We start from the raw sequence: 27,199 nt of genomic DNA on the forward strand, positions 1-27,199 counted from the left end.
TGTATGCGTGACTGTGGATATTTGTGGATATACATGTATTAACTCTTTAAGTTATGAAAATATCCAAAGAGAAGGTATAGAGTTAGAAGAATATAAAGCCCAGGACATGACACAAACGCTACTATTTAAAGGAGAGGTGGAGGAAGAAAGTTTACCAAATAAACTGAGGAACAAGAAGAGATAGGAAAAAAATACAACAGGAGAAAATTGTTTCACAGAACTGAAGGAATGAGATAATGTCAAGAAGAGTAAAGTAACACATCAAACTATTAATAGTGATCTGTTTCACTTGCTTCTAAGTTTTCTAAAATAAACATTATTTTTGAATTTAAACAATGAGTTATTTTCAAAAGGAAGAATTGAACAGTGTGTGAGATGAGACAGAGAGGAAACATCAAACAAGGTCTCAAGAGTGGCTGCAATATTTGGCAACCAGAAAGACACTGGTGAACTTAATGGTCGATGTTTGAAAGAATTATGAGGGCGGAAAGAGATCACAGTAAACTAAGAGAACAGAGGTAAGGGAACGGGGGCAACAGGCATAGTCTATGCTTTCAAAATATTAGAAGGGAACATGCATCGAGAGGTTTTTTTTAGGGTTTTTTGTTCGCTTTTTAAAGATCAGCAGGCTATAACATATTTATGAGCTGAGAGAACAGAGCCAGTAGAGAGGAAGCAGATGAAAAACAGATGAATAGCTAGAGGTTGAGGAAACATGGGGCAGAGATTTAGAGAATGGACAGAAGTGGGAGTGGGGTGGGTGCAGGGTCGACACGAGAAGGGATAAAGGTGGGGTGGGGAAGGAAGGGCTAAGGTAAGGAGTTCAAATTGTTAAAAATCACATTCACCTTCAGAGGATACTAGATTACCAACATTGCTTGAAAAATAACAAATAAAGGGAAAGAATTTTTTTTTAAGGTGATGATAAAGAGGTAAGCAGAAGCTTCATATAATAGCCATACAAATGTATTAGAATGATACTATTTAAATGTTTGTAATAATTGGGAAAAATTCACTTTTTAATCTTAGGTGAAAAAAAGGACACAAAGTTACATAATGGATATGATATGTATATATATGGTATATATTAATAAAATAAGAAAATTTGGGATTTTTCTTTTCTTCTTTATACATTTTCCCCCAATTCTTTAACAATGAGCATAGAACTCAGGAAAAATACATTTATTTTTTTAGAAGAAAGCAAGCAATGCATCTTAGCATAGATATTACGCTACTAAATAAATCCAAACTTCCAGTGAGCTTTAATAGGTATGTAATTTCTTTAAAAGGTAGTAACAAATCTACTGGAAATAAAGAACTCAAGGAATAAAAGCAAGTTGATTACTTTTAGTTGTAGTATCCATTACAAACAATTTTAGAATCAGAGAGTTAGCACCTTAGTACTGAAGTGGTCCTTGAGCCTATGTAGTCTAAAACTTTCCTCTTGCAGAATAGGAAAATGAGCTCCAAGAAGGTAAAATAACCAATCCAAGGTCACAGAGTTAGTTAACTGGCAGAGGGGATCCAGGTATTCTGACTTCCAGGTCAGCATTTCTACTGCTGTATCAGAATACTCATATTTTTTCCTAATGTACCATGTGCGAATTACTTCTAGGCTGACATCAGCTTAATTAAGATCATTGCTTCAAGGCTGATCCTTAAAGGAACACAGGAAAAATAAACCCAATGTGATAAAAGCTCATACATTTGTGAGGTGTCAATTCACAATAAACTTATTAACATCTCTAAACTCAGAACAAAGTATGGAAATGAGTGAAAATAATCTAATTTACACATTACTGTGAACATCAAATCAAATTCACCAACTTAATAAAAAAAAACTGTATTCATCCTAAACCTGCTCAGTCTGAACTCAAGATACCAAAGAAAAACTTCAGTACTACACATTTTAATAAATCCCTCCTTATCACCCTAAGAGGCAGTTATTAAACTAGAAGAAACAAACTTGTGCTGAATCTTCAACCAGCGTTATACAGGTATGTTGGTTCATGTGGGTTCTGAAATTTAAACATGCCTCAGGCACCAAGCTACACGTGGCAATCATTTTTAGCATTCAAGAAGAGTATTTAGAATTCACAGCCTTAAGAAAGCAAACTTTAATTTTTTTTTTTTTTTTTTTTTTTTTGCAGTACGCAGGCCTCTCACTGTTGTGGCCTCTCCCGTTGCGGAGCACAGCCTCCGGACGCGCAGGCTCAGCAGCCATGGCTCACGGGCCCAGCCGCTTCGCGGCATGTGGGATCTTCCCGGACTGGGGCACGAACCCGCGTCCCCTGCATCGGCAGGTGGACTCTCAACCACTGCTCCACCAGGGAAGCCCCAAGAAAGCAAACTTTAAATTAATATTGATATATTGCTCACACTCAGGAAATACACTACACACTTTCAGCTAAAGTAGAGATTATTCCTAACACAAAGTAAAATGATGAACCAGAGAGAAGGCTAAGAGTATGTCTTAAGTTCAATGTCTTTAGTGAGAATAAAAAGGACCTTTTAATCAGTACAAGTCATGAACAATGATAAAATAGGTGCTAATGCGGGAAAATTAAAAGGGAGAGAACTCAGGCCCCTAATTTTGTGTATATTTTTTTTCAGGTTAATTCAAGCTATAAAGGATGTACTCACTGAAATTAATCTAGCTTGCACCCCTAATCCTATCCTGCTAAGAGGTCTAAGTTTATCACAGTGCCCTCTGCATTCTGACATTCATCTCCATTTGTTTGCCTATGGTCCATTCCATCTTTTAGGACACGGAATCCAACACTACATAGTACTCCCTCATTATTCTCATAACAAGACAAGGAAACATATCTCCAAGCACCAGTCACTTACCAGAACATTATCTCTATGCAGATGTAAAATCCCCAATAACTGGAACAATGGGATCTCTACTTTTGGTCCAGTGAATTTCCAAAAGCAGTATTTCTCATTTAGGTGAGAGGATCAGAATTTGCTGGAAAATACCTTAAAACTACCTATGATTGACAAAGTACCTATGGACTACATTCCCCCAACTTTGCACTCTTGTTTCCTCACTGCTCTCTTAAAGCATCACTGTTTTAGGAACCTCAACTGTTGATGAGTTGATGAGTGTATGTGGGTTATGGCAGAACGAAGATTTAAAACAATGCTAAGAGAACAGAATAACCAGGTGTCCCTAGTTCCCAGATAGCTAAAAATCCCATATGGACCAATTTACAGTTCCCTGGGTCAAGTAAGAAAGCAGTGCTGTTGGGGTGAATTTAGTCTAGGACGACAGTGAAAAAGAAAGAATTCCGTATCAACCATCAGAAAGACACATCTTCAAAGATACAAGCATGCAGAGAGTGCCCAAATTATAAATGATCTACTACTTTTACTATGAAAAAGACCACTCTAACCTCTTCCCCATTCAAAATGTACCCCATGCTGCTTTCACACCCTACCACCACAGTTTTAAGGAACTATTTAAAACAAACAAACAAAAAAACTCTTGAAGCTTCTACAGAAATTGTAGACTCTAAGACAGAGGCAAGAAGCATGTGTGTATGTGTGTGTGTGTGTGTGTGTGTGTGTACGTACGTACGTGTGAATAGACTGCTATCTTTAGAGCAGTTTTAGGTTTACAGTAAATGAAGCAGATAGTACAGAGTTCCCATATAACCATTTTTCCCCTACCCAGTTTCCTCTATCATTAACATCTTGCATTAAGGGGGTACAACCGATGAACCAATAGTGACATACTATTATTAAAGTCCATGGTTTACATTAGGGCCCACTCTTTGTGTTGTACATTCTATCGGTTGTGACAAATGCATAATGACATAACCACTATTACAGTAACGTACAGAACAGATTCACTGCCCTAAAAATCTCATGCTCCTACTATTTATCCCTTCCTCTCTCCCTCCAAATCTTTTCATTTACTGTCTTTAGAGTTTTGCCTTTTTCAAAATGTCATACAGTTGGAATCATATAGTATATAGTTTTTTCAAACTGGCTTCTTTCATTAAGCAATATGAACTTAAGGTTTAGCCATGTCTTTTTCTGGCTTGATAGCTCACTTCTTTTTATATATTACTGAATAATATTCCATTGTATGGATTGCTGAAGTTTGTTTATCCATTCACTTTTTTTTTTTAATGATGGATTTATTTGGGTGTATTCTGCTTTTTTTTTTCTTTTGGCCATGCCACACGGCATGTGGGGCCTTAGTTCCCCGACCAGGGATTGAACCCATGCCCCCTACATTGGAAGCACAGAGTCTTAACCACTGGACCATCAGGGAAGTCCCTATCCATTCACCTTTTGAAAGGCATCTTAACTGCATCCAGCTTTTTGAAATTACAAATAAAGCTGATACAAACATTCATGCACAAGTTTTTGTGTGGATGTAAGTTTTCTACTCATTTGGGTATATAATACCTAGAAGCATGACTGCTAGATCATACGATAAGTCTATGTTCAGCTTTGTGTGAAACAGCCAAACTGTCTTCCAAAGTGACTGTACCATTTTGATTTCCCATCAGCAATGAGTGAGAGTTCCTACTGTTCCATTTCCTCATCAGCATTTGGTATTGTCAGTTTTTTGGATTTTGCCATTCTAATAGATGTTTAGTGGTGTGTTACTGCTGTTTCAATGTTCATTTTCTTAATGACATATGATGTTGAGCATCTTTGTATATGCTTATTTGCCTCTTGTATATCTACTTTGTTAAGGTGTCTGTTCAGTTCTTTAGCCCATTTTTTAATTGGGTTGTTTGCTTTCTTCAGTTTTAGAGTTCTTTGTATATTTTAGATACAAGCCCTTGTCAGATGTGTTTGGCAAATATTTTAATGCTTTCTTCTAGCTTATGGCTTATCTTTTTCATTCCTTTAAAAATGTCCTTTGCAGTTTTAAAATTGAGTCCAACTTACCAATTTTTTCTCTCATGGATCATGCTTTTGTTATTGATCTAAAAATTCATCACCACACCCATGGTCACCTAGGTTTTCTCCTGTTACCTTTTATAAGTTTTATAGTTTTGTTTTATATTTAGGTCTGTGATCCATTTTGAGTTAACTTTTTTGTCCAAGGTGTAAGATCTGTGTCTAGCTTTTTTTTTCTTTTGCACGTGGATGTGCAGCTGTCCAGCACCATTCATTGAAAAGAAAATTTTCTCCACTGAATTGCTTTAGTTGCTTTGTCAAAGATCAGTTGATTATATTTGTGTGGGTCTATTTCTAGGCTCTCTATTCTGTTCCATTGACTAAATTATTTGTCTGTCCTTTTGACAGTAGCACACTGTCTTAATTATAGCTTAACAGTAAGTCTTGAGATTGGATAGCATCAGTTCTCTTTGTTTGCTTCAGTATTGTGTTGGTTATTCTGGGCCTTCTGCCTTTCCATATAAACTTTAAAATCACTTTGCCAATATCTACGAAATAAATTGCTGGGATTTTGATTGCGATTGTGTTGAATCTACAGATCAAGTTGAGAAGAACCAACATCCTAACAATTTTGAGTCTTCCTATCCATGAACATGGTAGCCCTTCTTTTACTTCTTTTATCAGAGTTTTATGGTTTCCCCATATAGATCTTCTATGTATTTTGCTAGATTTATTCTTAAGTGTCTCATTTGGGGGAGGTGCCAATATAAATGGAATTGTAATTTTAATTTCAAATTTCAATTGTTCCTTGCTGATATATAAGAAAGCAATTGACATTTATGCATTAACTTTGGATCCTGTGGCCTTGCTACAATCACTTATTAGTTCTAGGAGTTTGTTGATTCTTTGGGATTTTCTATATAAATAATCATGCCATCTATGAATAAAGGCAGCTGTATTTCCTCCTTCCCAAACTGTATACTTTTTGTTTTCTTTGTCTTATTGCATTCACTAGGTCTTCCAATGTTGAATAGGAGTGATGATAGGGGACATCCTTGTCTTGTTCCCGATCTTAGGAAGACAACATGTACTTTCTCATCATTCATGATGTTAGCTGTAGGGTTTCTGTAGATATTCCTTATCAAGTTAAGGAAGTTCCCCTTTATTCCTAGTTTGCTGTGAGTTTTGTCATGATTTTGTCAAATGCTTTTTCTTTTTGTTAATTTATTTAATTTAATTTATTTATTTTGGGCTGCACTGGGTCTTCGTTGCTGCGCGCGGGCCTTCTCCAATTGCAGCGAGCAGGGGCCACTCCTCGCTGCGGTGCACAGGCCTCTCTCACTGCGGCAGCCTCTCTTGCTGCGGAGCACGGGCTCCAGGAGCGCGGGCCTCAGTAGCTGTAGCATGCGGACTCCAGAGCACAGGCTCAGTAGTTGTGGTGCATGGACTTAGTTGCTCTGCGGCATGTGGAAATCCTCCCAGACCAAGGCCCGAACCCGTGTCCCCTGCATTGGCAGGCGGATACTTAACCACTGCGCCACCAGGGAAGCCCCCCAATGCTTTTTCTGACAAAAAAGCATGATATGACCATATGATTTTTCTTCTTTAGCTGTTGATGTGATAGATTGTATTAACTGATTTTCAAATGTTGAATCAGCCTTGCAAAACTGGAATAAAACCCACTTGGTTGTAGTGTATAATACTTTTAATACATTGTTGGATTCAATGTGCTAATATTTTGTTGAGGGCTTCTGCTTCTATGTTCATGAGAGATACTCATTTGTAATGTTGTCTTTTTAAAATATAAGTAGGCTGAGAAGTCTCAGAGCTATAGTCAGTTACACATAAGCAGTAGTTTAATCATATTACTATTCTTCTGAAAACCTCAACTGTGATGATGCAAAGACATTACTGATCAGAGGGAGAACATGAAACACTTAGGAATCAAGGCAGGCATTAGTCGGGGATAACAGCTCAAAAGCCATGAAAAGCTGTAGTTTATACTACTTGCTTAGTTTTTTAAAAAATTTATTTTACTGAAGTATAGTTGATTTACAATGTTGCATTAATTTCTGCTGTACAGCTAAGTGATTCAGATATACATATACATATATTTTAAAAATATTATTTTCCACTATGGTTTATCACAGGATATTGAATATAGTTCCCTGTGCTGTACAGTAGGACCTTGTTGTTCATCCGTTCTATACTACTTGCTTAGTTTTGAAGTTGTGAATCAGAGGAAAGAATCAGGAATCCAGGAAGAGGAAGGATAGGATATGAGTGCCTGAAAAAACTGTGAGATATGACAGCCTTGCCTGAATTTTAACTTAAAAATCATACAGACTAAACCCCAGGTTCTGCAACTTATGTACTGTCTTCTAAGTCAGGGATGGTAAAGCTCTCCTTTCCTCTACCCAGGCCTGCTCCCTCCCTTTATTAGTTTGCCAATTTCAAACAACCAGAGAATTATTTTAACAATGAAATTTTAACCTCACAGAACCACCTTCATAATTTTGGAACTCTAAATACTAATTATACCATTATTTATTAAGATATGTCATAAAGGTGACTTTTATTAAAATTAATTTCTTTTAAAAGGAAATTTTCATATCTCTACCATTAATAGAAACTAGTATCCCTTACCAAACACAGACACTATACATTAATATACATTAAATACATAACTCTTAAAATTAAAAATGTTTCTCTCTCTACCACCTAAAGTCATCTATTGTGTAACCAGGTGTAAATGTGTCCTATTCTTAGAGAAATACTCATCAAATCCACCTTTCTCCTTCATTTTATAAGCAATAAAACTGAGGACCAGAAAGTAAGGTGAGCTACTCAAGGTCAGCGAGCTAATCAGTAGCTCAGCTGGAGCCAACCCTCTCTCTTGCTCTCTCTTCCACAAACAAAAATCAACTCTTCACACTCCTATGCTACTGTTCTTTCCACTACATCAAGTTAAAAAAAAAAAAAGGCAAGAGAGGATCTTATTTATTAGTATTTTCAGTCAGCAGTCTCCAAATTGCCTTTGTTTCTTTTTGGCAGGTTGTTTAGCTCGAAATTGAAATCCTGCTGGAATAAAGCTAACTGGCTAAGGAACAGAGGCAGGAATGACAAGAGACAATAGCCAGCTGTCCTGTGCCTGAAAGGGAAGAGGGGCTTTACCTGCATGCCCAGGATGTTCGGGAGAGGAATTCGGAAGTCATGAAATGACCCCCAACCCCCTGCAGGCAAAACTCAGCTGCCTGGAACCTGTGATGTCCTCTGCTATTGGCTTCATATGGCTGAGGACGTTCAGAGGGTACTCAAAATGGCACTCTCTTGAGTATTCCCCCAAACTAACAGCTATTTAAAAACAGAATAGAAGGTGTCTTGATTGGGTTTTTACAAATGATATTCTTGGCTTAATACTGGCCAAAAAAAGAGAACTAATTTACAACATGGGAGTGTCAAAAAAATCTTCAGGGAAAGTGAGTAGAAACACGGAAAGGCTGGCTGAGATGTGCTTAACTTTAAGAAAGGGAGTTTCAAAAGCTTACAAAAAGAATAAGAGAAAAAGTATACTCTGATAGCGTTACTCTCTGGAAAACAAAATAGTTGGCAATATCTCAAGAAATTAGTCATTTCACAGGCAGCCACCAGTCAAAAAGGAAAAGGAGCAGATAACTAGGTAGGAATACCCAGCGGTAGGACAAAAACCTGCCCATGAATGCCCTCTTCTTTCTTCTACTCCTCTCTGTCCACTCAGATCCTTCTAGGTCCCGCTCACCCCTCCCAGAGTTTCCCTCACCACAGAGCTTTCTTCTTCTATCCTGACTCACACTGACCACTCCTCTTCCAAACTTTCTGTACTTGACATTTGTTTGTGGACTTCTTTGCCTCCCCAATTCAACTCTAGGGTCTGAGACTGCAGGGCCCTTGTCACATGTATCTTGGTGTCCCCAGAATACCTCTAAACAGTACCTCCTGGGAGAGTAGATAATAAATAAATATGTGTTAATTAGGTCAAAGAAGTCAACTAGAAATCAGTGTTTTTAGAGGAAGGGGAAACTAGAGTAGGTATAAAGAATACAAAATCTGAGCATGCATTGTAAGTTGTACTAATACCCAAATCAATTTAAATCAATTGTGTAACAAGTAGAATCAAAAGGCATAGTCACCTGAAATTGCAAAAATAGCACAGTACCTGCAGGAGACTTTCTATGGCATGAAAGCCTCGAATTAAATTCAGAGCTGCGCATAAAAGACTAAGGATAAATGCCACAATCCCTGACAGAGTTGCTGGTTCCAGTCGCTGGTGAGCTGGAAAATAAAAGAAATGATTAGGAATAAACATCAATATCTCACGTCAATACCTACACGTATGTAAAATGAAATTCACTGCTCAATTTAAAGGGGTCAAATACTGATGAATCTTCATAAAATTATTTAATAATGCACCTTAGAAATTAAATATTTTTTAAAATGCAAAATGTCTGACATGACAGCTTAAGTCCCCTGAACTCAAATTAAATTCTTTTTCTCTACACTTTTAACAAAGACACTTAATTTGCATTTGGGGTATACAGTGCTAAGGTGTCCTCATATCTGGCAGTAAATCATATAGGAAAAACCCTTATGCCTAAATATGTCTACCATTTACAAGTAGCTGCAAATATTTGCAAAGGTGAGTCTGCTCAGAAATTCACTATAATTCCTACTTTTTCTGAAAATGCTTAGAAAACATTTTTAAGGACAAACATAGTTTGCTTTTAAGCAAAGCTCTTCCTTATTTGGGTTCCAGCTCTATAAATACCACAGGATATATGTGAAAGCTCATCTATAATCACCGATCTGAACTCTACAGTAGAATGGATTCTTATAGTTATGAGGTTCCTGGTCTCTGAAGACCACTTGAAAGTAAAAAAGCTAAAACAACAGTTGAAGAAGTTGCAGCACAAGATATTTAGATATACAATAGCTTCCCTTCATCATCTTACGGTTAACAGAATTAACTATAGAGTCTAAATGAAAACACAAAATTAAATACATAATCATCTAGACCTCAAAAGGGAGAAAGAGAGGACAGCAGAACTACATTTAGATCATTTTATTTAAATCACTAAAGTGTAAAAGCCCTAACAATGAAGTTAATGAGGTGGAACATTAATATAAGGAAGGGCTTAAATCTTTGCAACTTATATTCAGCCATTACAGCAGAAAAGCTTCCCTAAACAATTCATAAAAACACGAAAACCCACATGTCGCAAAAAAGTATTTATTCCCCAGGTTCAGCAGAAAATCCACCTAATACAGGATGAGTTTTCTTAAATTTCTTCTGTGCCCGAGCTGACTGCTTGGTCTCCTAATCAATTTCCTTGAGATTTTAATATGAAAACAAAAAACTAAATGCCTTTGTAAAGTACTGATACCAAATTTTCTATCACTACAGAAAAAAATCTCGCAATTTGAAAATCTATCCACCTGGTCTATCAATTAGTCATGTTTTACATCCCTCCCTCCATGCTTCCCCACTCCCTCTGAGTAGTAAGGGGGAACTGGGCTCTAAGTAAAAAAGAGATCCTTAACAAGGGCCTCAAGCATAAAGACACCTGATAACTAAATAGATTATAGAAATAATATTTCTGAAGTATACAAAGCAAGTTTACCTTACAAAAAAAAAAAACCCAATATTCTGTACTGTAATTAAGAACCGTAGGTTTTTGAAAAAAAATTTTTTAATGAGAATTCAGATAGCACTCCATCCTTATCGTTCTTTTTAATATAACTTGGAAGTTAACCATAGTTTTAATTTACATTTTCATTACAATTAATGCAGTTATCATGAGTTTTTTTTAAAAAACATACTTATTTATAGTATATATATTTGTGTGTATGGTATAATGTCACTTTTATATGTATATAAACACACATACAGGCATACATAGAAACAGACAAAAAAACTGAACAGATATACATCAAGATGTAAAACACTACTACAATAAAGCTGCAATAAAGTTTCAATCAAAAATTTTTTCATACCAAAAACTGAGATATGAATAACATATAACACTGTGTAGTTTAAGGTGTACGATGTGTTGATTTGATACATTTGTATATTACAATATGACCATCATAGTGTTAGCTAACACCTCTATCATGTCACATAATTATAATTTTTGTTTTGTTTTTTGTTTTTTAACATCTTTATTAGAGTATAATTGCTTTACAATGGTGTGTCAGTTTCTGCTCTATAACAAAGTGAATCAGTTATACATATACATATGTCCCCGTATCTCTTCCCTCTTGCATCTCCCTCCCTCCCACCCTCCCTATCCCACCTCTCTAGGTGGTCACAAAGCACCGAGCTGATCTCCCTGTGCTATGCGGCTGCTTCCCACTAGCTATCTATTTTACATTTGAAGAACCATAGCCTTTTGTGGTCAAGTAAGGAACGGCCATTCTTGAACAGAAAAATATTACCATTTTAATGTGTTGATCAATACCTATTGAAGAAATAAATAATATGTCTATACAAATTAAATATTTACTCAGTTGCTAACACTTGCCTCTTGCCCTTGGAGCACTCTCTTTATAATGATAGTAAACCATTTATAAATTAATTATTTCAAATGACCAGAAATATTTTTAAAGACATGAAAGCAAATGACAAGCCTCCTTTAACAAGGACAAGGCACACATTATGCTGAAGGATAGGCTGGAGAAGTGCCAAATCACCGTGAGAAAGGAAATTCTCAAGTGGAGATTCCCCCACTCCCACCCTACCCCCTTCCTAAGACCTGTGGGAATGCTTACTAAGAAAAAACTCCATCTGCACAGAACGTGAGGGTGACACTTTCTCATTTTAACAAATTGAACGAGATATTTAATCACATTTTAATGTATTATGTTATATGATATTCTTTATTTCATAAAACAGATTTTATATCAGTTGTTATCCACAAATGCTTACTTCACACCTCAATCTGGCACCATGATAGGTACTATTAGGTACAGAGCAGATTTGGAACAGTAAGAAATGAAGAAATAAGAGGCGATGTAGAAAAGAATAATTTTGTTGAATTCAAAACAGTGTCACCTGGTCAGTTTTTGTTTTGTTTTGCTATTATTGTCTTCTGCTACAATGCTTTTTCTTTAATTAGTCTCCTTGAGCCCAATAATTTCATTTTCATGACAAAATTAAAGTTTTCATGTACCAACGATTAATGGAGAGTTTACAAAAATTCCTAAAGAAATAAGAGTAAATCCTTTGGAACAAAAGGGCTATTGGTTATAGTGAATTAATATATTTATTAAGCAAATACTTTTTGTCATGATTCTGTGTAAGATGGTGTGTTTTAGAGGATAAAAGAAATGAATTACACAATCTGCCCTGAAGGCACTTCTAGTCTTTTAAAGGGAAATGGACTGATAAGCACATGAAAGTAATAAGTATTCTAAACTAAAAGAGTTAAAGAGTTCTGAAAAGGAAAGATAACTAGGGGAAAGGTGGTGACACAAGAACCAAGGGAGATCTTTAAAGATGGTTAAAATTTAGACAGGTACAAACGGGAAGAACTGCATTCCATGCAGAGAAAAGCATATGAATAGCCTGGAGATGGAAATGGGAGAAGCAAATAATAACAGCATCAACAAAAACTATTACTGCTACTCCTTCTACTAATCCTTCTAAAAGTGGCTGCTTTCAATGTGCCAGGCACCAACTGCTTTATATACATAATCTCATTTTATCCTTCCAAGAACCCAATGCAGTAGGCAGTATAGTTATCCTAGTTTTTTCAGACAGGAGACTAAGGTTTAGGGAGATTGAGAAATTTGCCCAAATTGGGTAAAGGAACTGGGATTTAAATCTAGGTAGCCTGACTCTAGAACTCATGCTCTTAACCACTTTGCTATGGGGCATTGCTACTGGTTTTGTTTTGCTCAAAAAGATGTTTATAAGAGTAGGAAGAAATAAGGTCAGAAAGGGAGGCTGAAGCAAATTAACAGTCTGAAACACTAGGCTAAAAATGAGGGGCAAATTAGACAATGGGGAAACACGGAAGAGCAAGAGATTGACGATTAAAGCTGTGCTTAAAGAATATTAATCTGTTAATGGGTTGTAAAGAGATTAAAAGTAGGGAGAGATAAATAATATTTTTTTAGTGCCTTCTCACTAGGTATACACTGTCCCATTTATCCTTCAAAACAGAGTACTTCACGAGGTTAAGAATGACTAACTTCTCTGTGTCTGAATCTTCTCATCTATAAACTGAGGTTAAACAATTTGCTCTAAGCCAGTCAGCTAGTGAGTGCCATCTTCACAGTTAGCACTTGGGTCTGAAAAGCCCACGCTCTTTCTACAATTCTGTATTAGGAAGTTCATGAGGGAGTCATTGCAAAAGACTTACTGAAATGAGGACCTAAATTAGGATAGTGACAGTAGAAGTCGAGAAGAAGAAAGAGGGGAGAGAGATCACAGAGGCTAAAGCTATTAGGCTTGGCAACTAACTAGATGTGGGAAACAAAAGAGAAAAAATCAAGGAAAATGCCAAGGTTTGAAGTGTGGGTGATTGGAAAGATAAGGGTGCTATTAACAGGCCCAGTGGAAGAAACTCAGGTTTGATCGAGTATGGAGATATTTTAAACATATCAAACTTGAAGTGATGGTGAGGCATGTTTAATAAGCAACTGAAGAATGTAATGTAAAAGCAGTGAGCTGGAGAAACAGATGAGGTCTGCATATGATGGGACGGGTTCGGATGAGATTACCAATGAAAGAAGTGGGCCAAGGGCAAATCCTTGGTAAACACTACCTTTAAAGGGAGGAAGAGGAGGCAGGGAAGACAGATGTAGAACAACCAGAAAAGGAAAGAGCCACAGAAGCCTAGGAAGGGGAGACCATCAAGAAGAAAGACATGACTTACAAAGCCTGTAGACAGGCCAAAGACAATCTGAACTGAAAAAGAAAAAAAAAAAAGATTAGATTTATTGACTAAGAGATGGTTTCGACCCTTCATAAAATAGTTTCAGAAGAGAGGCTGAAGGCAAAATTCAGACAGCAAAAGGTTAAATAACTGGTGAAGGTAAGAGATAGAAGCAGTAAGTGAACACTTCTGCAGTTACAGGAGAGGAAAACAGGATGATAGCTTGACAGATACAATAGGATTGAAAAAGAGTTATTTTCCCCCTGTAATGGGGTGGAGGAGGGAGATTTTAATACATTTATAGGTGTAACAACAAAATTCAGTGAAGATGAAATAGAAGAATCAAGAGAAAGGAAAAATAATTGGTGAAACAGAGTACCAGAACAGTCATAATGAGGATTCAAAAAGATGGTACCATTCTAACCCTCAAACCTCATCCTAATACGTGTCTATGTTCTGAGTCAAAGATAAAGTTCAGAAGGTGCAGTTATTCAGTGATGCCCAAAATACCTGGAGAAAAAGGTTTTCGAACATTAGAGAGAGATTTCAAGTCAGTTCTATCTAAATGAGCATAATTTATTACTAAATTATGACTAAATGAGACTAATTGTATGGTACAAAAACACACTATTCTTTTCACTATGAGGCCCTTTCTTATCATCACCACCTGTCAAAACCTGCATGTCCTTCAAGGCTCCAAGGTCCAGAAGTGTTACTTCCTTTTTATCTCTTTTAGAGCATGTATTGCATTCTACCTTGTATTTTACTTATTGACTTTTATTTGCTTTTCCCATCTTGAAAGCAGATAATGTGCTTATTATCTTTATAAAATGCCCTACAATATTTAGCATAATACTTTGGAGAAAATAAAGCAATAAATACTTGTTAGATTGTGAGGGGTGTGTGTGTGTATGTGTAAGAGAAAGAGACTGGGAAATCTACTTGCCTTGCGGGGTACCAGCCAAATACAGCAGCATTTTCAGGCAACTGACAAACTGTCTAGAAAATTGTATAGATTGAAAAAAAAGGCTGATTAACCAAGTATTTATCTTAAAAATAGAGGTGTCAAAGAAACTGAGAAAAGGGTATTAAGAAGTTCAGGGTTTCAGGAAGTGTTTTTTTTTTAATTTTAAAGGATATAAAATTTAAAAGAATAACAACATTAAATGTTGGTGAGGATACAGGGCAATCAAAACTCTCATACATTGCTTGTGGGAATGTAAAATGGCACAACTATTTCAAAAACCTGGCAGTTTCATAAAAAGTTAAACATGCACCTAACCCTTGACCTAGCAATTCCACTCCTAATACTTACTCAAGAGAAATGAAAACATATGTCAACAAAAGATGAATGTTTATAACAGGTTTATTTACAATAACCAAAAACTGGAAACAAGCTAATGTCCAATGTTTATCCACTCTGGATAAACAAATTGTGGTATGTTCACACAGTGACTACTACTCAGCAATAAAGAGCAACAAACTAAAGAGACAAGCAACACATACATATGACGTGTTGAGCAAAAGAAGCGGAACACAAGAATTACATGATATAATCTTGTTTATATCAGGTTCTAGAACAAATAAAACTAATTTAAAGTAAAAAATCTGAACACCGGTTGTCTGGAGTGGGGCAGAGACTGACTGGGAAGGGACACAAAGGAACTTCTGAGGAGATGGAAATGGTCTACATTGTGATAGGGGAGTGTACTAATCATGGTTTTTTACTCTGTATTTTTGGTACTTTGACATCTTGGGGCCTTGCTGACATCAGAGGACTGCCCGTCCCAGGACTATCTAATTCCTAGAGATAGCAAACAACTCGCCTGCAAGAGTGCCTTTCATAAGCAAACCCCTAATCTGGAGCCGATGACACTCCTAACTATCTGCTCTATGGGGTTCTCACACTCAGGGCCACTATTCCCCTGCCCAAATCACAGCAGGGTCAGGTATCAGACAAAGAGCCCTATGTCCCACAGCTCAATAAAAGTATTCAAACTAGTCAATCCTAAACTTGCTTATTCTGCCTCTCCAGTTCCTTCCTGGGGAAATCACACTAAAGGCTCTTGCCCACATTTCCCTCCTGCCCCTTTGCCTCCTGACTCTCACTGACACTTCCCCATGTGGCTGCTGGTGCTGTGCTCCCTTCTCTTGGGATCCATGAGAACTATCTTTTCAACAGCTGTTGCCTCCTAATCTGTTGGCCTTGTCATACTTGAATAACAGTAAAATTTACATTTTGAAACAGTGTGGTTTATACAACTGTATCCATTTGTTGAAACCATATAGCAAATATTTATACATTTCAATATGTGCAAATTTCCCTTAAAAAAGAACTGTGGGAGGTACAAACTACTGGGTGTAAGACAGGCTCAATGATGTATTATACAACATGGGGAATATAGCCAATATTTTGTAATAACTGCAAATGGAAAGTAACCTTTATAAATTGTATAAAAAATTAATTAAAAAAGAAAAAGAGAAAGAACTGTAGAAATTATCAAGTGGATAAGTGGGGAGTGAATGGAGGTATAGATAAAACAAGAATGTCAAAATGTTGATATAGTTATTATAGTTAGGTGATGTGTTAGTTATAATATTCTGTTTACTTGATATATGTTTAAATTTTTCTATAATAAAATGTTTTAAAAAGAAAACAAGTAAAAGAGGACATACTATTCAACATATTGACCCCAGCAGAACATCTGTAGACTTCAGAAAATAATAATATGGCAAAAAAAAAAAAAAAAATTTATGCCTGACTGCGGAGAGACAGGTCACAAGGTTAGGAAGAGGAAAGAAAAAAAGTCAAGAAATACAAGAAAAAGAAATCAAAAGTAAGATATTATAACAGAGAAAAAGGTCTGCAAAATAAGGTTTATCAAATACCTATTAACCAGATTCCAAAATAAAGTAAATTTATTTAGGAAACAAAATTGTAAAACAGGAAAGTATATTTAAACTGGAAGACTACAGAAAATATTATGCAGGCCTGGTCTGAATTAAAAACAAATTTAAAGTTAATATTAAAATAATTTCTAATTGTGAATTACTTTAAAAACTTCTCTTTCTTTAGACTTCTCTCTCTTTCTCTTTCTTAAAACCATAACAAATCCCAGATTCTCCCCATTTTTCAAGTATCTCCTATTTGGTTATCCAAGATACCACTGCAGTCTACAGGTCAGAGTGGAGACTTACGGATGTCAAGTAATACAAGGAGTTTCTAGCAGAGTCTGCCTCCTAGTAGGTCAAGTTGGACCCCTACCCCAAATTAAGGTAATTCTCCTGGATCCTGAGTGTGTATGTTAATGGACATATATTCTTAGCAACTGCCAAGCCTATGGAATTAAAAATATTTGAGAAAGAAAGGCCAATGGAAGTCTTGGAGCTCCCCCAACCCAAATATCATAAAAACATTAATCCCTGGGGTAACTGCAGAGATCAGTGCCACCATCCAAGGCTTGTTTAAAAAGACACATGTATGGTGATTCCTATTATACTCAAAAACTTTTAACTCTCTAGTTTGTCTCCAAAATGGGTGCATCTTAGAGGATGACAACAGATTACTGTAGGTTCCAATTGCACATGCTTTACCAGATGTGGTCTCCATGTGGAACAAATCAATTAATTCCCTGGCACATAGGTACTAATCTTTGAACACTTTTTTTTTCTCTATCCTAATAAACAGAGAAAATCAGAAGCATTTTACTTTTACTTAGTAGAGATATCAGTACATTTATGATATTGCCACCAGGTTATATCAACTATGTGCCACTGATTAGTCGATAGCAGGGGTTGCCAGACACGACCCATAGGCCAAATCCAGCCTAGCACAAATTTCTGTAAATAAAGTTTTACTGCAACACAGCTCCACCTATTCTTTTCCATACTGTATATGGTTGTTTTCATACTACACCAGCAGAGTTGAGTAGCTGAAAGACAGACCATATGGCCTGTAAAACCTTTACTACCTGGCCTTTTACAGAAAAAGTTTGCTAACTCTTCACTTACAAAGGACCTAACATCTTAACACCTCATAGGACATTATATTAATCTACTTTACTGATGACCTCATGCTGATAGTACCTGAAGAACAGACAGTATATGCCTTAGATTAGATACCTTGGGATGACATGTATATGCCAGAGGGTAAAAAATAATCCAGGGCTTCCCTGGTGGCGCAGTGGTTGAGAGTTCTCCTGCCGATGCAGGGGACATGGGTTCGTGCCCTGGTCTGGGAAGATCCAACATGCCGTGGAGCAGCTAGGCCCGTGACCCATGGCTGCTGAGCCCGCGCATCCGGAGCCTGTGCTCCGCAACGGGAGAGGCCACAACAGCGAGAGGCCCGCGTACCAAAAAAAAAAAAAAAAAAAAAAAAAATCACAAAATTAGAAAAGTCTACAACCTCAGTCAAGTTTCAGGTAGTTAAAGGTCTAGAGTACACTGAAAGTAAAGATCAAGTTGCACCTTTCAACTCATAGCACTAAGAAAACATATACTTCTAGAAACATATGCCTTTCTAGATTTCAGTATGATGCTCCAACTTATTTACTAAACGACAATGGTTGAGGAGGGCCCAGAGCAACAGAAGGATCCAGGCTTCAATACAGGACATCCTGCCACTCAGCGCTTATGACCCATGGATCCAATGGTGCTCAAAATATCTGTGGAAAACAGGGATGATGTTTTGAGCCTGTTGCAAACCTGGAAAGAAGAATCATAAAAGAGGCTCCAGGTATTCTGAAGCAATGACACGGCCCTTAGGCAAAACCTGTTTTCATTTTGAGAACTAATTCTTGGCTTGCTTGTTAGCCATGGCAGAACCTAGTGGCCCTACCACAAAATGTTAGATATATACGATAAAACCCAAAGCAACCACAAAAACAAACAAATGAAATAAGGAGGTAAAGTAAGCCAACAAAGAACAGAAAACAGATCAAAAGTAACCAATACAAAAAGAGGCACGAAGGGGCTTCCCTGGTGGCGCAGTGGTTGAGAGTCCTCCTGCCGATGCAGGGGACACGGGTTCGTGCCCCGGTCTGGGAAGATCCCACATGGCGCGGAGCGGCAGGGCCCGTGAGCTATGGCCGCTGAGCCTGTGCGTCTGGAGCCTGTGCTCCGCAACGGGAGAGGCCACAATGGTGAGAGGCCCACGTACCGAAAAAAAAAAGAGGCAGGAAAAGAGAAAAGTGATCAAAACCAGGAAGGATAAAAAGAAAACAAATAGCCAAGATGGTGGGTTTCAACCCAACCATATCAATAATCACATTAAATATAAATGATCTAAACACCTAAATAAAAAGGCAGATATTGTCAAATTGGATTTTTTTTTCAAAAGACCCAACTACCTGATACCTAAAAGAAACCTCTTTAAATATAAAGACACAACAGTCTCCCAAGGCAACAGAAGTAAAAGCAAAAATAAACAAATGGGACCTAACCAAACTTACAAGCTTTTGTACAGCAAAGGAAACCATAAACGAAAAAATAGACAACCTATGGACTGGGAGAAAATATTTGCAAATGATGCGACCAACAAAGGCTTAATTTCCAAAATATACAAACAGTTCATACAACTGAATAACAAAAAACAAACAACCCAATCAAAAAATGGACAGAAGACCTAAATAGACATTTCTCCAAAGAGACATACAGATGGTCAACAGGCACGTGAAAAGATGCTCAACATCGCTAATTATTAGAGAAATGCAAATCAAAACTACAATGACGTACCACCTCACATGGGTCAGGATGGCCATCATTAAAAAGTCTACAAGTAACAAATGCTGGAAAGGGTATGGAGTAAAGGGAACCCTCCTACACTGTTGGTGGGAATGTAAATTGGTGCAGTATGCACCAATGTAAATTGGAGAACAGTATGGAGGTTCCTCAGAAAACTAAAAATAGAGTTGCCATATGATCCAGCAATCCCACTCCTGGGCATATATCCGGACAAAACTATAATTCGAAAAGATACATGCACCCCAACATTCACTGCAGTGCTATTTACAATAGCCAAGACATGGAAGCAACTTAAATATCCACTGACAGATGAATGGATAAAGAAGATGTGGTACATAATATATATAATGGAATACTCAGTTATAAAATGAATGAAATAATGCCATTTACAGCAATTACCATACTAAGTGAAATACGTCAGAAAGAGAAAGACAAATACCATATGATATCACTTATATGTTGATTCTAAAATATGACACAAATGAACATATCTACGAAACAGAAACAGACCCACAGACATAGAGAACAGACTTGTGGTAGCCAAGGTGGAAGGAGGGTGGGGGAGGGATGGACTGGGAGTTTGGGATTAGTAGATGCAAACTATTATACATAGAATGGATGAGCAACAAGGTCCTACTGTATAGCACAGGGAAGTATATTCAACATCCTGTGATAAACCTTAATGGAAAAGAATATGAAAAACAATGTGTGTGTGTGTGTGTGTATATATATATAAAAATCTCAATCACTTTGCTGTACATTAGAAATTAACACATTGTAAATCAACTATACTTCAATAGAATAAATTTTATATATATATATATATATATATATAAAGCACAAAAATGTTAAAAGAAAGAAGATGGTAAAGACATACCATTCCAACATTAATTTAAAAAAAGAAGATACCATGGCTATATTAATAAAGTAGACTGCAGAGCTAAGAATACTACTAGGTATGAAGAAAGTAATTTCAAAGTGACAAAGGTGTGCATGCACCAAGAGAACAAAACAATACTAAATATTTAACAAGACTTAAAATATACAAAATAAAAACAACAGACCTAAAAGGAGAAAAATATAAATTCACAAATATAGTCAGAAATTTCAACACCCCTTTCTCAATAATTAACAAAGTAGACAGAAAAATCAGAAAGTTATAGAAGACTTGAACATCATCAACCAACCTGGTCTAAATGATATTAATCACTGATATTATATTGGGTGATCAGCTACCCAATAACAGTAGAATACACATTCTTTTCAAATGAACGCAGAAAAATGACTAAGATAGACTATACTCTGAGGGAATAAAACAAGTCTCAATAAATGTAAAAGGATTAAAATCATACAAAATTTGGTATCTGGCCACAATGAAACTAAATTTGAAATCAGCTAACAGAAAGACATCTGGAAAATCTCTAAATATTTAAAGCTGTGCAACACATTCCTAACAAATCCATGGATAGCAAAAGAAATCAAAAGGGAAATTAAAAAGCATTCTGAAAGTGAAAATACAATGCATTTAAATGTATGAAATTTAGCTAAAACAATATTTAGCGGGAAATACATACTACTAAATGCCTGTATTAGAAAAGAAAGTTCTGAAATTAGTGACCTCAACTTCTACCTTCATAACTTAGAAAAAGAAAAGCAAATTAAACCTTAAGGAAGCAAAAGACAGGAAATAATAAACATCAGAACATAAATCATGAAACAGAAAACAAAAACAATAAAATGTCAAAGAAAGCAAAAGCTGGTTCTTTAAGAAAATCAATAAAATTTATAAACTCTAGTAAGACTGATGCCAAACTTTATGCCAAAAAATTCAATAACTTAGGTGAAATACACAGAATCCTTAAAAGAAACAAACTACTAAAACTCAATCAAGAAGAAACAGATAACTTGAATAACCCTACATTCACCAAAGAAACTGATTTGTGGTTAAAAACCTCATCACAAAGAAAACCAAAAGCTTGAAAGGCTTCACTTACTAAACACCTAAAGAAGAAGAAATAAAAATTCTACAGAAACGTTTCTCAAATTTTGAAGTAGAGGGAATACCTCCCAATTTATTCTATGAGTCCAGTTTTTTCCTGATAGCAAAACCAGACAAAAAACATCACAAAAGAGGAAAACTACAAACCAATTCCCTCATGAATACAGATACAATATCTTAACAAAATTTCAGCAAATTGGATCTGACGATATATAAACAGGATAACACATCATGACCCACTGGGGTTTATCACAGAACTGCAAGGTTTATTTAACATTTGAAAAGCTAACAATGTAATTTACCACATAAAGACTTTAAAAAGAAAAATCATACAATCATCTCAATAAATGCAGACAAAAAATATTCTGACAAAGCATTTGACAGAATTCAACTTCGGTTCCTGATAAAAACCGAATTCATCAAACTGGGAATATAAGGGAATTTTCTCAACCTGGTAAAAAGGCATCAGTATAAACCCTAAGTTAACATCATATTATATTTAACTCTTTAAGACTGAGCTTTCCCTGGTAACATCAAAATCAGGAACAATGCAAGAATATCCATTCTTGCTACTTCATTCTTTCAGGATATTTTTGTTAGGCACAGAATTCTACATTTGCAGTTATTTTCTTTTATCCTTTAGAAGACATCATTGTCTTCTGGCTTCCATGGTTCCTGAGACCATGTGTGTGTGCACACGCATGCATATGTGTTCCTAATAGTTTGCATTCACAGTCTAGTCTCTTCAGGAGCCTGGTTATTTTTGATTGTTTGCCATTCTATTTTCAAAATCTTGTTGTAGACATAATTTGAAGCTTGTGAGACTATTTCTTACAGGAAATTTATTTGTTTGCTTCTGCCAGGATCTCTGGAACAAAGCACTGTGTAATCAGCTCAATCCAATTTTAGAGACCAATATGATTCAAAACTAAGTTGTAGTCCTGATAAAAGCCTACTTCATATTCCTGTCTACCTATACTCCTAGAGTGCAAACATGCAAAATCGTAACCCAGAGCTGAAGGGTTGCTCATGAGGTTCACCACCTTGGTGGGCTCTGCTCTAATCCCTGTCTCCCAAGTCTTGAGAGGCCATCAGCAGTTCCCTTCAGAACTGGTAAAGGTTCCAAAAAGAAAAGTAGCTCCAAACATTGGGCTCATCTCCCTGAGCCTCCATTCTCCCCTGTATCCTAGTAATTCTTAGTAATCTTGTTGGATCTCCAAAGACTTCAGGAAGATTATATTTTAGATTAATTCTATATTAGACCTATACATTCTATATAATATATACATTCCATTTAGCTTTCCCACATGTATTTAGCGGGACTGTTGGTCTGAATTACCTATTCCATCATTACTGGACGTCTTCAAAGTAATAACCCCTTCATTTATTACTGATTTTAAAAACTGAAATATAATCCAACTACAGTAAAATTCACCCTTTTAAAGTGTACAATTCAGAAGTTTTTAGTGTATTCACAGACTTGTACAATCATCATCTAATTCCGTAACATTTTTATTACCTTAAAAAGAAACCTCATAACCATTAATAGTTATCACTGCCTATTTCCCTCCAGCTCCCATCAACTGCTAATATACTTTCTGTCTCTATGGATTTGCCTATTCTGGACATTTTGTATAAATGAATTATAAATATGTGACCTTTCGTATCTGGCTTCTTTCACTTCTTTCATGTTTTTAATTTCACCCATGTTGTACCATGTATCAATACTTCATTCCTTTTTTATTGCTTAGTAATATTCCATTGCTTGAATATGTCATATTTTGTTTATTCATTCATCAGTTGATGTACATTTGGGTTATTTCTACTTTTTAGCTGCTATGAATATTCGTGTACCCATTTTTGTTTAGACATACATTTTCAATTTCTGGGGTATGTACCCAGAAGCAGAATTGCTGGGTCATATGGTAACACTATGTTTAGCCTTTTGAGAACTTCCAAACTGTTTTCCAAAGCAGCTGCACCACTTTACAACCCCATCACCAACATAAGAAGTTTCCAATTTCTCCGCATCCTTGCCAACACTTGTTATTGTCTGTCTTTTTTATTATGGTCATCCCAGCGGGTGTGAAGTGGTATCTCCTTATCACTTTGCTTTGCATTTTACTAATGACCAATAATGTTCAGCATCTTTTCATGTGCTAGTCACACATTTTCTTTGTAGAAATGTGTATTCAAATTCTTTTCTCATTTTAATATTGAATTGTTGTATTGTTACTTGAGTTGTGTTACTTGTATATTCTGGACACAGTGCCTTAGAAGATATATGATTTGCAAATATTTTCTCCGTGTCTGTGAATTCTCTTTTCAAATTCTTGAGTGTCTTTTGAAGAACAAAATTTCTAATTTTGATGAGGTCTACCTTGTCTACTTTTTTTTCATTGTGTTTTTGGTGTCAAATCTAAAAAAAAAAAATTGCCTAATACAAAATCGCAAAGATTTACACCTAAGTTTTCTCCCAAGCATCTTATAGTTTTAGCTGTTAAATTTAGATCTTTGATTCATTCTGAGTTAGTTTTAACACATTTTGTAAAGTAGGGGCCTAACTTCATTCTTTTGCATGTAGATATCCACTTGTCCCGGCATCATTTGTTGAAAGACTATTCTTTCACAGTGTCTTGGCATTCTTCTTAAAAATGAATTGACCATAATGTAAGTCTTTCTTTCTGTATTCTCAGCTCTATTCTGTTGACCTATATGTCTATCCTTACACCAGAACTACATAGTCTTGATTACCTAGCCTGGTAGCAAGTTTGGAAGTGTGAGTCCTCCAACTTTGTTCTTTTTCAAGATTATTTTGACTATTCTTGGTTCCTTGCATTTCCATATGAATTTTAGGATCAACTTGTCAATTTCTGCACAAAAAAATAGCACTGGGGCTTCCCTGGTGGCGCAGTGGTTGAGAGTCCACCTGCCAATGCAGGGGACACGGGTTCGTGCCCTGGTCCGGGAAGATCCCACATGCTGCGGAGTGGCTGGGCCCATGAGCCATGGCCGCTGAGCCTGCGCGTCCGGAGCCTGTGCTCCGCAACGGGAGAGGCCACAACAGTGAGAGGCCCGCATACCGCAAAAAAAAAAAAAAAAAAAAAAATAGCACTGGACTTTTCAGAGTTTCATTGTATCTGTGTATCAATTTAGGAGTCTAGCTATCATAACAATACTGTCTTCTAATCCATGAACACAGGACTACTTTACTTTCCATTAATTTAGGTCTTCTATAATTTGTTCCTATGTTTTGTAGTTTTCAGTGTATGAGATTTTCTTTCTTTTTAGTTGCAAACAACAGAAAGCATAATGTCTTGTTTTGGCCAGTAGTTGCTAGGATTTTCTTAGTTTCATTTTCAGATTGTCCACTGATAGTAGAATACGACTGATTTTTACATTTTGATCTTGTATCCTACAACCTTACTGGATGCATTAGTTTAATAGTATTTTAGTTGATTCTTTAGGATTTTCCATATACAAGACCATATCATATGTGAACACAGCTATTTTCTTTCTCCTTTTGCAATCCAGATGACTTTTCTTTTCCTTGCTTAACTGCACTGTCTAGAACCTCCAATACAGTGCTGAATAGAAGTAGTGAAAGCAGACATCCTTGTCTTGTTCCTGATCTTATAGGAGAGCATCTGGTCTTTCGTCATTAAGTATGAGGTTAGCTGTGGGTTTTCGTGGATACTTTTCATCAAGTTGAGAAAGCGCCTTTCTATTCCTAGTTTGTTGAGTGTTTTTATCGTTAAAGGCTGCTGAATTTGCCAAATGCTTTTTCTTCATCTATTGAAATGATCATGTGGTTTTTATTTTTTACTTTATTGATATCATGTATTACAATAATTGGTTTTCAGAAGTTAAACCAATCTTGCAGCACTGGAATAAATCCCACTTGGTCGTGGTGTATAATGGTTTTTATATGCTGCTGTATTTGGTTTGCTAGTACTATATTGAGGATTTTGGTATCTGTGTTCATAAAAGATATTGGTCTGTAGTTTTCTTTTCCTGTGATGTGTTAATCTGATTTTGGTATTAGAATAATACTGGCCTCATAAAATGAGGTGAAAAGTATTCTCTCTCTTCTATTTTTTGGAACATTTTGTAAAGAATTGGTAAACTCTTTAACTGATAAAATTCACCAGTAGAACCACGTGGGTCTGGAATTTGTGAATAGTTTTTTATTACTAATTTAATCTCTATTCTTGTTATAGATCTATTAAGATTATCTATTTCTTCTTGAGTTTCTGTAGTTTGCATATTTCTAAGAATTTGTCCATTTCATCAAAGTTGCCTAACTCATTTGCATACAGTTTTTCATAGTGTTCCTTTAAAATCCTTTATTCTGTAAGGTCAGTAGAAATGGCCCCTCTTTCATGTCTGTATCTAGTAAATTTCTCTTTTTCTTGGTCAGTCTAACTAAAGGTTTGTCAATTTTGTTAATCTTTTCAAAGAACCAGCTTTTGATTTCATTGATTTTTCTCTATTGTTTTTGCTTCCTATTTCATTTGCATTTATTTCTGCTTCAAATTTTACTATTCCCTTCTTTTTGATTGCTTTAGGTTTAATTTGCTTTTCTTTATCCAGTGTCTTTAGGTGGAAGGTTAAGTTATTCATTTGAGATCTTTCTTCTTTTTTAATGCTGATATTTATAGCTAAAAATTTTCTTCTAAGCACAGCTTGAGCTGCATCTCATAAGTTTTGGTATGATGTGTCTTCATCTTCACTCATCTCAAAGTCTAAATTCCCCTTCTGATTTCTTTTTTTTTTTTTAATGTGATGAATATTTTATTTCATTTAAAAAATTATTTATTTTTGACTGTGTTGGGTCTTTGTTGCTGTGCACATGCTTCCTCTAATTTCGGCGAGTGGGGGCTACTCTTCATGGTGATGTGCGGCCTTCTCATTGCAGTGGCTTCTCTTGTTGCGGAGCACGGGCTCTAGGCATGTGGGCTTCAGTAGTTGTGGCACACGGGCACAGCCATTGTGGCTTGTGGGCTCTAGAGCGCAGGCTCAGTAGTTGTGGTGCACAGACTTAGCTGCTCCACGGCATGTGGGATCTTCCCAGACCAGGGATTGAACCCATGTCCCCTGCATTGGCAGGCGGATTCTTAACCACTGTGCCACCGGGGAAGTCCCCTGATTTCTTCTTTGAAGAAAAAGAAGTGTATTATTATTATTAGAGGAATGTATACTTATTTAGGAGTGTATTGTTTAATTTCCACATATTTGTGAGGCTTCCCAATTTTTTTCCCTGTTAATTTCTAATTTCTTTTCATTGTGGATAAAGAACTTTGTGTTATTTCTATCCTGTTACGTTTATGAAGTGGGGCTTCCCTGGTGGTGCAGTGGTTGGGAGTCCACCTGCCGATGCAGGGGACACGGGTTCGTGCCCCGGTCTGGGAGGATCCCACGTGCCGCGGAGCAGCTGGGCCCGTGAGCCATGGCCGCTGAGCCTGCGTGTCCGGAGCCTGTGCTCTGCAGCAGGAGAGGCCACAACAGTGAGAGGCCCGTGTATCGCAAAAAAAAAAAAAAAAAAATTTATGAAGTGTCTTGTTTTAATGGCTTAGCATAAGGAGAATGCTCCATGTGTACTTGAGAAAAATGTATTTTCTAATAATGAATGGAGTGTTCTATTGATGTTTGTTAAATCTAGCTGGTTTATGGTGTT

At 36.4% G+C, this 27,199-nt stretch overlaps 1 protein-coding gene across 5 annotated transcripts in view; it reads right to left on the bottom strand.

The window, feature by feature from the left end:
- SEC22A (SEC22 homolog A, vesicle trafficking protein) overlaps positions 1-27,199 on the bottom strand; it is a 75,226-nt gene that overhangs the window by 19,741 nt on the left and 28,286 nt on the right. For 4 of the 5 annotated variants that reach the window (XM_073804165.1, XM_019923115.3, XM_019923116.3 and 1 more), the window contains exon 5: positions 9,062-9,177. In XM_073804165.1, coding sequence (XP_073660266.1) covers positions 9,062-9,177 — 116 coding nt within the window. Of the gene's footprint in view, positions 1-9,035; positions 9,178-27,199 lie in introns of all 5 variants that reach the window. The other variant, XM_073804166.1, reaches the window with a different exon arrangement.

This window comes from Tursiops truncatus, chromosome 4, assembly GCF_011762595.2.
Source record: "Tursiops truncatus isolate mTurTru1 chromosome 4, mTurTru1.mat.Y, whole genome shotgun sequence".
NCBI lineage: Eukaryota > Metazoa > Chordata > Mammalia > Artiodactyla > Delphinidae > Tursiops > Tursiops truncatus.